At 34.7% G+C, this 14436-nt stretch overlaps 2 protein-coding genes across 2 annotated transcripts; one reads left to right on the top strand and one right to left on the bottom strand.

Moving 5' to 3' along the window:
- Positions 1-7479: 7479 nt before the first annotated feature.
- On the top strand, positions 7480-9935 carry LOC116018793 (L-type lectin-domain containing receptor kinase S.4-like). The gene has a single exon (XM_031258791.1). It carries the CDS (start codon positions 7737-7739, stop codon positions 9777-9779), a length of 2043 nt encoding a protein of 680 aa, XP_031114651.1. The 5' UTR covers positions 7480-7736; the 3' UTR covers positions 9780-9935.
- Positions 9936-10577: 642 nt separating this feature from the next.
- LOC116020115 lies at positions 10578-14436 on the bottom strand. Its single transcript, XM_031260603.1, has 4 exons — positions 12281-14436; positions 11359-11557; positions 11054-11250; positions 10578-10959 (listed from the first exon to the last, which is right to left on the bottom strand). Exons 1-4 carry the CDS (start codon positions 14082-14084, stop codon positions 10889-10891), a joined length of 2271 nt encoding a protein of 756 aa, XP_031116463.1. The 5' UTR covers positions 14085-14436; the 3' UTR covers positions 10578-10888.

Genomic DNA, 14436 nt, shown 5'->3' on the forward strand with positions numbered 1-14436 from the left:
ACATAATTAATTTTTTACAGATAGATCTCTGGGCACTTTTTATGCAGTTGCTCCACATGGCTTACTTCTTTACTCCAGGTGGCTTACTTCTTTATATTACCTTTCATGTTATCTTTAATGTAAAGGTACACCACGTCACTCATCTTATATTAGAACAATAGAACCTCACGTTTAATGTGGCTCAAAAGACAAACTATTTAGGTTAATTAGCAAACCTCCTCGACAAGGTTTACTGAAAATAGCATATTAGTACTAAATAAACCAAATTATAAACTAGCAAAGTATATTGTAATCCAATTTGCATAAGAGCTAATTTGCTTCACTATGAATATACTAGCTAGAACACCTCTATTCCCATTTTAAAACTTCTCAATTTACTTCATGTAAGTGATAATAATGAAAGGTTTTTCTCATTGCTATGTTAGAGTCACTTTCCAAGGTTATGAACTCATTATCTATTCCAACCTCTACTACAAATTCCTAAGTGTTTACAGTTAGTATCGAATATCTCAACACTCTTTCACTATTGTTCCACTTGGATGACATTTTATGCTATATTCCATGTTAGGTATGACTTTAACGTAATGTCACACCTACTAGTCTCGTCTTATTTGAACTCAAATTTAACATGACCATCGAGATTATCAATATCTATCATCTACCAGTATCATCTTATTTGAACTCACATTTATTGTGACCATCGAGATTATCAATATCTATCACCTACTAGTCTCATTTTATTTAAACTCACATTTTACGTGACCTTAGAGATTATCGATATCTATCTTTCTAAGGCTACGAACTCATTATCTATTCCAACCTCAAATGCAAATTCTCACAACTTTTCTACAATTAGCATCAAAACTCTTAACGCCCTTTTCACTATCGTTCCACTTGAATAATTTTTTTTAATGCTACATTTCATGTTAGGTTTAACTTTAACGTAATGACACACATATCGGTCTCATTCTATTTGAAATCCATTTACCGTGACAATCGAGATTACCAATATTTATCACATACCAATCTCATCTTATTTGAACTCACATTTAACATGTGCATCGAGATTATTAGTATCTATCACCTACCAGTCTCATCTACTTATTAGTCTCATCTTATTTGGACTTGCATTTAGTGTGACCATCGAGATTATCAATATATATCACATACTAGTTTCATCTTATTTGAACTCACATTTAACATGACCATCCAAATTATCAATATCTATTACGTACCAGTCTCATCTTATTTGAACTCACATTTAACGTGACCATCGAGATTATCAATATTTGTCTTTCCAAGACTACGAACTCATTATCTATTCCAGCTTCAAATGCAAACTCTCATAATTGTTTACAATTAGCATCGAAACTCTTAACATTCCACTTGAATGATTTTTTTATTATATATTTTTTAATGCTACATACATTTCATGTTAGGTTTAACTTAATGTAACGACACACCTACCACTCTCATTCTATTTGATCTCACATTTAACGTGACTATATATCGAGATTACTAGTATCTATCACCTATGAGTCTCACCTTAATTATTTGAACTCACCTTTAACGTGTGTATCGAGATTACAAGTATCTATCACCTACTAGTCTCATCTTATTTGAACTCACATTTAACGTGACCATCAAGATTATTATCAATACCTATATCTTACTAGCTAGTCTCATCTTATTTTAACACACATTTAACTTGACTGTCAATATTATCAATATCTAATTAGAATTTTGAAAATAATAAAGAAAGTATTAAAAGTCCAAGATCATTGAAGACACATTGAAATTGTCATTAATTAATTTAATTTAGAATTAATGAAGAATGAAATAAGATTTAGGAAATCTATCAATAATATTAAAAATATTTACCGCAAATTTAATGATTCTAATAATGCATATCATTTAAAGAAATACTATTTTCCATAATGCCACTACCATCCCACAAACATCTTTTGCTACCAAATTCACACTCACCATATAACCCCCAATCCTTGACTCTCCCACTGCCATGATATCATCACAATATCCCTCATTAAAAAATAAATAATAATAATAATAATAATAATAATAATAATAATAATAATAATAATAATGAAAACCTCTAAACTACCAATAGTAACCCAATCCCAATATAATCTCTTTTTACTATATGTCCAAGTATATAATGTTTGCTTTAAGGCAAATTATTAAAACAAAAGTTATTATATAGTAACATCATAATATTGAATACATAATAGCACACATAGTTACTCACATAATAGCACACATAATTAAGTAACGTAACTAAACATTCATATTAAGAAAGGAAATTTTTACACCAATAAGATGATACCATATCATGCATGCATGTTTTCTGTGCAATAATATTTTTTCTTCTTTTACACGGAAGAAGTGAGAATCACAGTTTACTAAATATAAAATGTATTCATCAAAGAAATCTATTATATGCTCGTAATTGTTATAAATAATTGTAATTAATATATTAGTAGATTTGGATGATATTGTGCAAATATATTAGGGAATTATATTTTTCAAATTTAGATTTTTTGTTTCGAATAAATTGTTAAGGCAAAGTATTCAAATCAAATTTAGTACTCTACATAGATCACCTCATATCCAATATTAAAATCTCTCGAATTATTTCAAATACGTGATAATGCAATATTTTAATTTTTTATTATTAGCACTTTAGAATCACTTTACAAAATCATTCCCTATTCCCGCCATGTACACAATATCACATGCTTTAAATAAAAGAAAAAAAAATAGCATCAAATCTTTGAACACTTTTCCACTGTTGTTCCATTTTTTGAAATCCACTGTTGTTCCATAGGATGACCTTTTTTGCTACATTCGACATTTAACTTTAACTTTAACGTTAGAGCTCACCTACCTCTTTCATCCTATTAGAACCTCATGTTTAGTGTGATGAGAAAGACAAAAAACAATAGACAAATTACATAAAATACGATAGCAAATTGCTTCAACAAGGCAGCAGCATATCAATACCAAAAGGGAACTTCTCAATTCTCACCTATAAACCTAGTTTTAAACTAGCAAAGTATGTCATTATCCAATTTGCATAGGAGCTAATTAATTTGCTTCCTAGTGGATATGCTAAGTAGAATACCCCGTATCATATTTTAAATTTTTTTGAATTACTTCAAATAAGTGATAATGTAAGGGTTTAATTTCTCATTATTGTCACTTTATTAGAATCATTTTTCAAGGTAACAAACTCATTCTCTCTCCTGACCTTACATGCAAACTCACATAATTAATTTTTTACCCCTTTCTATGCAATTGAATGTTTTTTTAATTTTTTTTAATGCTACATATGTTCCATGTTAGGTTTAACTTTAATGTAACGACACACCTACCAGTCACATTCTATTTGATCTCACATTTAACATGAATATAGATCGAGATTATTAATATCCTCTATCACCTACTAGTCTCAGCTTATTTAAACTCACGTTAAAATTATCAGTATCTATTACTTCCAAGTCTCATGTTAGTTGAAACTCACATTTATCAAGATTATAGAGATTATCATCTTAGTTGAAACTCACATTTATCAAGATTATAGTGATTATCGATATATGTCTTTAATTAGTGTAAGTTACATAATCAAAATACGAAGTACATGTAATATCTTGCCTTTGGTAATTCGGTGTATTACCGCAATAATTGCTCTTTGTTTGCATTTGACTTCCAACTACAATCTTTGTCAACCTACACGTGAAAATCGCACAATATACTCTCACTTTCACCCTGCCGAGGTTGGTTAAAGATCGAAACACCACCCTTTTCTCCCCTTGGTCAAATAATTAATAAAGCTTATTTGGTAAGAAAATGTAAAACGAAAATTAACTAATATCTATTAATTGGTAGTATTGTTTCTATATTCACGTATCAATACTAATAATAAAAGTAAAATCCCCTCCTTCAACTTTCCTGCACAAACTAATATTATTAATTAATTGGTAAAAAAATTAATAACGTTTAATTGGTAACAAAATTTTATTTACCAAATTCTGAGAATAATTAAACCATTATAATTGTAAGAACAATGGAAACAAATTTTGCGTAATTTTATTTAAAAAAAATTATTATTTATTATTTACACCAATAATAATAATTTGAATACTTATCTATACTTCTTAAAATATTATAACAAATTCATTATGTGCAATGCATGGGCGAAAGTATTAGTTAATTTAATTTAGAATTAATGAAAAATGAAATTAAATAAGATTTAGGAAATCTATCATTCATATTACGAAAGGGAAATTTTACGCCAATATGATATCACATCATGCATGCATGTTTTTGGTGCAATTATATTTTTCTTGTTTCACACTGAAGAAAGTGAGAATCACAATTTACTAGATATAAAACTTATTAATCAATTGAAAAGAAATCTATTATATTTTTTTAATGCTACATAAATTTCATGTTAGGTTTAACTTTAATGTAAGGACACACTACCCGTCCCATTATATTTGATCTCACATTTAACGTGACTATATATCGAGATTATTTATTTAAAATAATAAGGATAAAGATGAAAAAAGTTAAAAAGCTACTACCTTATTTTGAAAACATTACCAAACAGAGCTTATAGCTTATTAATAGTTTAAAATAAGCTATAAGATCATAAATAAGCTCTGCCAAACAAAGCCAAGCTTATAATAATTGTAGATGTAGATTGTAGATATAACAAAATATAACATATATAATTATACCATATATTATTAGACAATGACGCACAGTGTGTTATTAATATATATATATATATATATATATATATATATATATATATATATATATATATATATATATATATATTTTCCATAATGCCACTACCATCCCACAAACATCTTTTGCTACCAAATCCACAACATTACTCACCATAACCCCCCATCCTTGACTCTCCCACTGCCATGACATCATCACAATATCCCCTCATTAAAAAATTAAAAAAAAAAAAAGAATAATATAGAAAACCTCTAAACTACCAATAGTAAGTTAGTAACACAATCCCAATCTCTCTTTACGATCTGAGTAAATAATGGTTACTTTAACGCAAATTAATTATTACAACAAAAGTTATCATATAGTAACGTCATAATATTGAATACATAATAGCGCACATAATTATAATGGCTACTTTAACCCAAATTAATTATTACAACAAAAGTTATCATAAGTAACGTCATAATATTGAATACATAATAGCACACATAATTAAGTAACTAAACGTTCATATTAAGAAAGGAAAATTTTATGCCGATATGATACCACATCATGCATGCATGTTTTTGGTGCAATTATATTTTTTCTTGTTTTACACTGAAAAAGTGAGAATCACAATTTACTAGTTATAAAACTTATCAATCAATTGAAAAGAAATTTATTATATGCTCGTAATTGTTACAAATAATTGTAATGAATAGAATAGTAGATTTTGATGATATTGTTCAAATATATTACGAAATTATATTCTCCAAACTTAGATATTTTTTTGTTTGTAAGAAATTGTTAACGCAAATTATTCAAATCCAATTCAGTAATCTACGTATATATAACACCTCATATCCCATTTTAAAATCACTAGAATTACTTCAAATGGGTGATAATACAGGATTTCAATTTCTCATTATTGTCACTTAAATCACTTTAAAATCACTTGTAACAAACCTTACATGCAAACTCACATAATTAATTTTTTACACCTAGATCTGTGAGCACTTTTTGTGCACTTGAATGGTTTTTTATTATATATATTTTTTAATGCTACATACACTCCATGTTAGGTTTAACTTTAGTGTAAGGACACACCTACCAGTCTCATTCTATTTGATCTCACATTTAACGTGACTATATATCGAGATTACCAACAAAAGTTATCATATAGTAACATCATAATATTGAATACATAATAGGAAACATAATTAAGTAACTAAATATTCATATTAAGAAAGGAAAATTTTACGCCAATATGATACCACATCATGTATGCATGTTTTTGGTGTAATTATATTTTTTCTTGTTTTACACTGAAAGAATCACAATTTACTAGATATAAAACTTATCAATCAATTGAAAAGAAATTTATTATATACCTGTAATTGTTAGAAATAATTTGTAATGAATAGAATAGTAGATTTTGATATTTTAATGAATAGAATAGAATAATAGAATAGCCTCCGACCACCGCTACAGATCTTCTTCTTCCGTTTTCTTTCCCTTTGAATAAAATAATAGTAGGTAGGTATTGGGGTTTGTGTTGGTAGTCTTGAACTCCCAACCCTACTTTGGCTTTACCACTTTTTATTTTCTCTATTATTGTATTTTCCTCTCGTTACTTTCACGGGCTTTTTCCTCTCGTTACTTTCACGAGCTTTTCATTATCATTAGCATAAATCGTTTAGTTTGGTTTCGGCAAGTGTTGATCTTATCCTGGGCGAGCAAAAAAGAATGATGATGAAGACCCAGATCTTTGATGAAGCTTTAAGCTCCTTGAAGGAACATAGCTTCCTAGTTATGAAACAGTCTGCGATTCAAGTTTTCTATAGCATAGTTAGAAAAGTTGTTTCTATGTCTGACTGTAAGGAATGGTTTACCATTTCATTGATCGTTGATGTAAACGTTTTATGTTATGAATTAATGGAATAGCTACGTTTATCTTCAAAAAAAAAAAAGAATAGTAGATTTTGATGATATCTGTCATTAATTAGTGTAAGTTACATAATCAAAATACGGATTACATGTAATATCTTTGGTAAATTGGTGTATTACGACAATAATTGTAATTAATAAAATAGTAGGTTTTGATGATATTATGCAAATATATTAGGGAATTATATTCCCAAATTTAGATTTTTTGTTTCTAATAAATTGTTAAGGCAAATTATTCAATTAAATTCAGTATTATACATAGAACATCTCATATCCAATTTTAAAATCTCTCGAATTATTTTCAATAAGTGATAATGCATGATTTTAATTTCTCATTATTGCCACTTTAGAATCACTTTACAAACTCATTCTCTATTCCGGCCATGTACACAAAATTACATACTTACAAAAAAAAAAAAAAAAAAAAAAAAAAAACAACAACTAGCATCGAATCTTTGAACACTTTTTTATTGTTGTTTCATAGGATGACCTTTTATACTACATTCCACATTAGCTTTAACTTTAACGTTAGAGCTCATCTACGTCTCTCATCATATTAGAACCTCACATTTAGTGTGATGAGAACTTCAAATAATTAATTTTCTACCCCTAGATCTCTGAGCACTTTCTGTGCAGATCATCCAAATTATCTATTACCTACCAATCTCATCTTAGTTGAAACTCACATTTATTAAAATTATAGAAATCATTCATTAATTAGTGTAAGTTACATAATAAAAATACGGATTACATGTAATATCTTGTCTTAGGTAATTTGGTGAATTGAAGCAATAATTGTTCCTTGTCTGCATTTGACTTCCAACTACAATCTTTGTCTACCTACACGTGAAAATCGCACAATATACTCTCGCTTTCACCCTGCCGGAGTTGGTTAAAGATTGAAACGCCGCCCTTTTTCTCCCCTTCTTCCTCTCTCCTTCGTCACTCACGCTTTTCAAAAGTGAAAACTAGCCAAAACCCAGAAACCATCCGTTAATCTCCACAAATTCGAGCCACAAACACATCTCTTTTCGGTAGCCATGGCGGAGAGACTGTTAATCTTTGTGTGTCTGCTCTGTTGGGTTGCAAGAAACGGGTTTTCGATGGGAAATGATGAGTTTTTTTTCAGTGGGTTTGGAGGTGAAGCCGCGAGGGCTAACATGAGTCTAGATGGGGCTGCTGAGATTCAGAAGAATGGCATTCTCAAGCTCACGAACACAACGGCCAGGCGATTCGGGCACGCTTTCTATTCAAACCCCATCGATTTCAAGAATCGAAAGACTGGGAAAGGTTTCAGCTTTTCTACTGCTTTTGCTTTTGGGATTGTTCCCCAGTTTGAGAAGCTTGGGGGGCATGGATTTGCGTTTGTGATTTCGAGAAGCAGGGAGCTTAAAGGGGTGCTCCCAAGCCAGTATTTGGGGCTTATGAACGCCACTGATTTTGGGAATTTCTCAAACCATTTGCTAGCGGTTGAGTTTGACACAGTTCAAGATTTTGAGTTTGGGGATATCAGTGATAACCATGTTGGGGTTGATATAAACAGCATGGTGTCAAATGCCTCAGCAAATGTAAGCTTTTTCCCTGGGGAGGAGAAAAATCCCACAAAGGAGAAGAACTTTCTGCAGTGTGGCAAGAAAATTCAGGCTTGGATTGACTATGATTCCTCCAAGAATCAATTGAATGTCACACTTTCACTCTCCTCCACAAAGCCAGATTTCTCAGTCCTTTCATTCCAGGTAGACCTTTCACCAATTCTAGAGGAGAATATGTTTGTGGGCTTCTCTGCTTCAACTGGTGTGCTTGCTAGCTCTCATTATATCTTTGGATGGAGCTTCAAGATGAATGGCCAAGCTCAATCCCTAGATCTATCTTCACTGCCCTCTCTCCCTGGTCCCCCAAAGAGTCATATGCCCATGATTTTGGCCACATCCTTGTCTTCTGTGACTTTTCTTGTTGTGATTGCTTGCATTGTTGTGTACACTGTCTTTAAGCTCAAGAACATGGATGTGATTGAGCCTTGGGAGCTTGAAGTAGGGCCTCATAGGTTCAAATATGGGGAGCTCAAGAAAGCCACAAAAGGGTTCAGGGACAAAGAGCTGCTTGGGTTTGGTGGATTTGGGAAGGTCTATAAAGGGACTTTGCCTAAATCCAGAACTGAAGTTGCTGTCAAGAGAATTAACCATGATGCCAAGCAAGGTTTAAGGGAATTCGTGTCGGAGATTGCGAGTATTGGCAGGCTTAGGCATAGAAATCTAGTGCAATTGCTTGGATGGTGTCGACGAAGGGGTGATCTTTTGTTAGTTTATGATTTCATGCCTAATGGGAGCTTGGATAAGTATCTGTTTGATGAGCCTAAGGCAGTTTTGACATGGGAGCAAAGGGTGAAGATCATTAAAGGGGTAGGCTCAGGGCTTTTGTATTTGCATGAGGAGTGGGAGCAGACTGTGATCCACAGAGATGTAAAAGCAGGAAATGTGTTATTAGACTCAGAGCTAAATGGGAAGCTTGGAGATTTCGGGCTGGCCAAGCTATACGAGCGGGGCGAAAATCCAGGCACAACGAGGGTCGTGGGCACATTAGGATACCTAGCCCCCGAGCTGACCAAGACGGGGAAGCCTAGCACGAGCTCAGACGTGTTCGCCTTTGGCGCACTGCTCCTGGAAATCGTGTGTGGGAGGCGGCCCATCGAGCAGAAAGCCCTGCCAGAGGAGCTCATCCTGGTGGAATGGGTGTGGGATAAGTGGCAGGAAGGCTCGATTCTTGAAGTGGTCGACCCGAGGCTGAAAGGTAATGGGAACTACGACGAGGTTGAAGCTGTGATCCTGCTCAAACTCGGGCTCGTGTGCTCCAACAGCTCCCCGGAGAAACGGCCTACAATGAGGCAGGTGATGAGATACTTAGAAGGGGATGCAGCCCTGCCAGAGACAGTGGAGTCCCCAAATGAATATGGCAAGAAAGATGGCAATAATGCTGCTTCAGCCATGGAGTTTGGGGACTTTCTGTCATCTTATCCTCCTTCTTCTTTCTATGAGGAGGAGGAGGATCAAGCAATTTCACCTGTTCCTCCTTCTCCTCCCATTTGATAGCTTCTATTGTAGATTATGGATTTTGGCTTGGAAATGTAGAAATATTGGAATGATCATCCCTTTTCTCTCTGTTAAAAAAAACAAAAATATAGGATATTCCCTTTTGTTGCACCAATGTTGCGCCAAAGTTGCACTGAAACAGGAAATTTTCAATTTTCTTTTTCTTTTTTCAAAAATAGGATATTCACGAAAACATGAAACTAGATAATGCAGGATACAAAACACGCGAAAAAGTATAAATGTGTATTTTTAAATATTTTTTCTATAAAATAAAAAAGGACATTCCCTTTGTTTGCACATAGGTTGCACGAAAACGGAAAAAAATAAAAATAAAAAAATACGGGATATAAAATGTGTGAGAAAAGTACTGGTAAGAGATAGATATTGATAATCTCGATGGTCACGCTTATAAAATGTGTGAGAAACACATTCTCTTTTGGTCACGTGTTAATGACCGATTTGGTCCTTTGACTATAATAAAATTACTAATTTGGTCATCGGTTATCACTTTTACTAAATTAAATCCTTAACTTTGAAAACCTTACCCAATTTCGTTCTCCCGTCAATTTGAGTTGTAAGATGATAAATTTTGTTCTCCCGTCAATTTGAGTTGTAAAATGATAGCCAATTTGAGTCGTAGGATGATAACAGATGACGAAATTGTTTATATATGTACAAATATTAATTGTTTATTAGTTTCATTTAGAAATAGTAGTTTTAAATCTTTTAAAATTACATAAACGACTTTGAAACGTTTTATGAAGTTTAGGTAAATTTATAGAAGGAAACGCTTCATTGAACGGGGAAATACTAACCTGTGAGAGTTTCATTAAACACGGAAACACTAACCTTTGAGAATTACTTTGCACTTGAACAAGGGCTAATTAGCAAACTAGTAAATGAAATGAAAGTAATGCAAGAACTCTCTCTCTAGTTCTGATATTTCAAAATACAAACAGTCACCAATCTCTTCATATTTCATTATATTTTCTTCTTTCTCCCAAAGAAGAAATATTTCATTATATTTTCTGCCATAAGGCAGTGAGGGATACAACAGAGAGAGATTGTTTTCTGGTTAGTATTTTGTCTTTCACCATTCTACTGGTTTATGAGGTATCCTCTCCATTTTCATCTTTGATATCTTTCACCCCATCAAAAATTTCATAATCACCAAACCCTGCAAATTGCAGATGAAGTTAATAGCAGTTTGAACAGAGGTTTTGTCCCGCTAAGCTCCCCGTGTTAGTTTTAGTAATGAAAACCGTGATTACCTGCACCGAGTGCTTCAAAATCGTCGACTGCAGGTGCAAAGAGAACTGTGTTGCCTAAAGGTGGATCGACGGCCATCCAGTCTGAGCTCGAGGGTTCCTCTGAGCATAGCTCCTTCTCGGAAACCCAGTCTTTAACGAGCTCTATGTTTTCATATGAAATGGGGTCTACGGGGCCCTGCTCTCTGTTCTTCTGTTCCCTGTAAATGGAAATTAGAGAAAAAAAAAAAAAAAACTCGGTTACAATCTTCCTCTCCAAACTTGTGTGTATTGCGGGGAGACTTATAAGAAGGTGAAGTGGTGTTTGCCTCAAGCGTAAATTGGACTGCAGAAAAACAATGTCCTTGAGCCTTCGATGCTCTAAGCAGTTACTCGTTTCATGCATCTGCTCCAAAGAAACGTGCTTTGGCTTGATGGTGCTGATCAACCCGCACGTTTGACTTAGAATGCGTATAGCCAAACGAGACAAATTCGGGCACCCCCCGCCATATGTTGCCCACCACTCACCTGCAATATAATTATAATCAGAACAATCAAAGTTGGTAGTTTGAAGAGCAAGCAAAAGCAAGATTCACTAACAATAAGAACCAATGTGTTGCAAACTCTGCAATGAATGTTCATGGCATTACACTACTCCACATTCCACAAGATACTCAACTTTTTTTTTTTTTGAGTGACGAGGGAAACCCGTAACCACTACCCGAGGGTGTGCACTGAGTAAACCCCGCCCTTGTGACCCTAGCTGGCAAAGAACCACAAAGAGGTAAACCAGCCTAAGTTGCCCATAGCTGACCGGCTCAAACCAAGAAGGCCAATAGGCTACTCCCACTGGGAGTCGAACTTGTAACCTTGTTGTTACTAAGATACTCAACTTTGATCTTAGCAGCTTCTGCTATAAATCTAAGCTTTCAAGTTCAATTACCATACATTGGACTTGTTTCAAGTACAGCTTTTGAGGTCCAATTCAAGACATCCTTACTTGAATAAATCTTTCAAAAAAAGACTTGTTTCAAGTAAGGATGTCTTGGATTGGACCTCAAAAGTAGTTGAGAGTCATTACTGTAAACTTTACTATACCAGGGCTTATGAGAAACTAGAAAGAAAATGTTGGAAAAGGATTTTTAAGAATGCGGCTTTATATAGTATGAAAAATGCTAACTGATGAGAAGTGGTTAGTGCATCTAATGAATCTAGATAAAGCAAACACAATTCTTTTGAAAGGAAACTGACCAGGAAGTAGAGTTTCTCTAGCTCGAACTGCCATCTTCCGCCCAAAATCTCCAGCAGCATTTTTGTAAGAAGTAGTTTCTTTCACGATCCTGTCTTGAATTTTTGGATCAGGAACCAATCTCTCGATGCAATCATACACCAGTGACCTTAAATGAAGGTGTACATCTTCCTCGGTGCTATAAAAGAACCTGGGGTTTAGGTAAAAGCCCGCGGCATGAAGAGGATGGCGTTGAAGTAGATGCCACCGGTGGTCTATAATATTCCAGTAAACCGAGTAGTCATTCTTGTCGGCAAGTTCTTTCTTAATTATTTCTTTTGCTCGGTAGAGGCCTGCGTAAACATATCCCATGGCAGACCTCTTCTCGCTACCAACTATGCGCAAAAGGCGCAAGAGGGGGTCTGTCAAATGGGTTATCAAGGTGCAACTCGACCAAAATGACTGACTGCTGATCAAATCTAGCACTGCATACCCCTCGGGTTTCTTTGAATATGGACTCTCCATCCACTCCTCTGAAGTAACCATGGAATGCAAATTGTGTTTAATATTTACCATTCTTTTTAATGTCAAAAAGTCGGTTGCTGAGAGCGTAACCCCCAAGTCAACTAAATCGACTCCATAAGTATGCCTCCGCATCAGATTCAAAACGCTGTTGTTATTATAGATAAATCTTGATATGGCTTTGGCTTGCCCGAGGGTTGCATTTACCCACTCGAGCTTTTTGATGTCCTCGAGCATCATATCTATGCACTGAGCAGCACAAGGAGTCCAGAAAACCGTAGGGTAAGCATCGGTTAGTCTTCTCCCAGCATCAATATATCGGTCTTCGCTGCTAGTGATTACTTGCAAGATGTTTCTAGCGCCTACTTCTTCCACCACCTCCTTGAGCAATTCATAAAGAGCATCAGCAGAATTTACGATTTCGGATACATCCACCGACCTCAAGAACATTGTCCCTTCGGGACAATACACTGAAAAGTTCATCAACGATTTACCCCTCTCTGTTGTCCATTCATCAACCAAAATAGAACACCCATTTCTTACCCAGCTGCCTGAGCATTGGTCAATTTCATTCCTTAGCTCTTGAATCGAGTTTTTCAAAATCCAACTTCTCAATTCATGGTAAGAGGGCCCCGTTATCCCCACTTCTTGGGAAGCAATCACATCAATCATAGGTTGGAAATAAGAGGATTTCACAGCTTCAAAGGGAATCCCGGCATCAAGCAAAAACCGTGCAATCGCCATATGGACTTGATCATTCATCCTAGTCGAATTCACGACCTGTTTACTAGCTGTCACACCCAACATGTTAGTGTTCCCCGAAGAAGACGCCTTCCTAATCCTCCCCTTCTTCTTCCTACCCATCAATTTGCTACTCATTCCTTCCTCTTGACTCTCAAACACCCCAAGACTCTGTTCAAGAGTATCCGGCACGGGAAGCAAACCAACTTCAGTGCTCAATTCACACTGATTACTCAAATCCACAGCTTCACCAGGATGGCCACTATTAGTATTCATCATCTCATCAATAAGCTTCTGCTTCTTCCTCTTCTTCATTGCAGCCCCATTTAAGCTCTCTTGCATTAAAAGCCTAACATCAGGCTGAACTCTCAAACAAGTAGAGGCATTCCCCTTCTGACCAGCCAAATGCTCCTTAATCCTATGAATCCCACCACCCTTAAATACCTTCCCACAATATATACACTTGAGTTGGACCCTATCCCCATTCTTATACATTTGACAATGTTTCCATGCTGGATCATGTTTCTGTGAAGTTACAGGCACAGGCTCCAAATTTGAAGCCATTCCTACACACTTACTCTTGCTTCAAATACAAAAACAATTCTATGGCCTCAAAAATCCATTCTTTACATCAATTTCACATTTAAACACCCCAAACACACAACCCCAAAATCTCCAATCCCAAAATCAACAACAGCTGAACTACAGAAGACGCTAAAGGGTATGTTTTTCTTGAAATATGTAAATGGAAACAGGCAGCATAATAGGGGGAAATAGAAAATGGGTTCAAGAAAGAAAGAAAAGAAGCTTACCGGGTTGAGTTTGAATCGTTAGCTGCGGATTACATCGATGGGGTTACAGAGAAGACCGAGTTAGGAGGGTTTGGGTTTCGATTCTTTATGTAAGGAGTAGCTGA

This window comes from Ipomoea triloba, chromosome 5 (assembly GCF_003576645.1).
Source record: "Ipomoea triloba cultivar NCNSP0323 chromosome 5, ASM357664v1".
Lineage (NCBI taxonomy): Eukaryota > Viridiplantae > Streptophyta > Magnoliopsida > Solanales > Convolvulaceae > Ipomoea > Ipomoea triloba.

Bases quoted from the DNA above. Each gene is read 5' to 3' on its own strand.
- LOC116020115 (XM_031260603.1), bottom strand. From the start codon at position 14,084: ATGGCTTCAAATTTGGAGCCTGTGCCTGTAACTTCACAGAAACATGAT. The intron at 11,251-11,358 runs GCAAACACCACT...TTCCATTTACAG, and splicing joins CAGTCCAATTTACGCTTGAG to GGAACAGAAGAACAGAGAGC. The intron at 10,960-11,053 runs GTAATCACGGTT...TGCAATTTGCAG, and splicing joins TTTTGAAGCACTCGGTGCAG to GGTTTGGTGATTATGAAATT.
- LOC116018793 (XM_031258791.1), top strand. From the start codon at position 7,737: ATGGCGGAGAGACTGTTAATCTTTGTGTGTCTGCTCTGTTGGGTTGCA.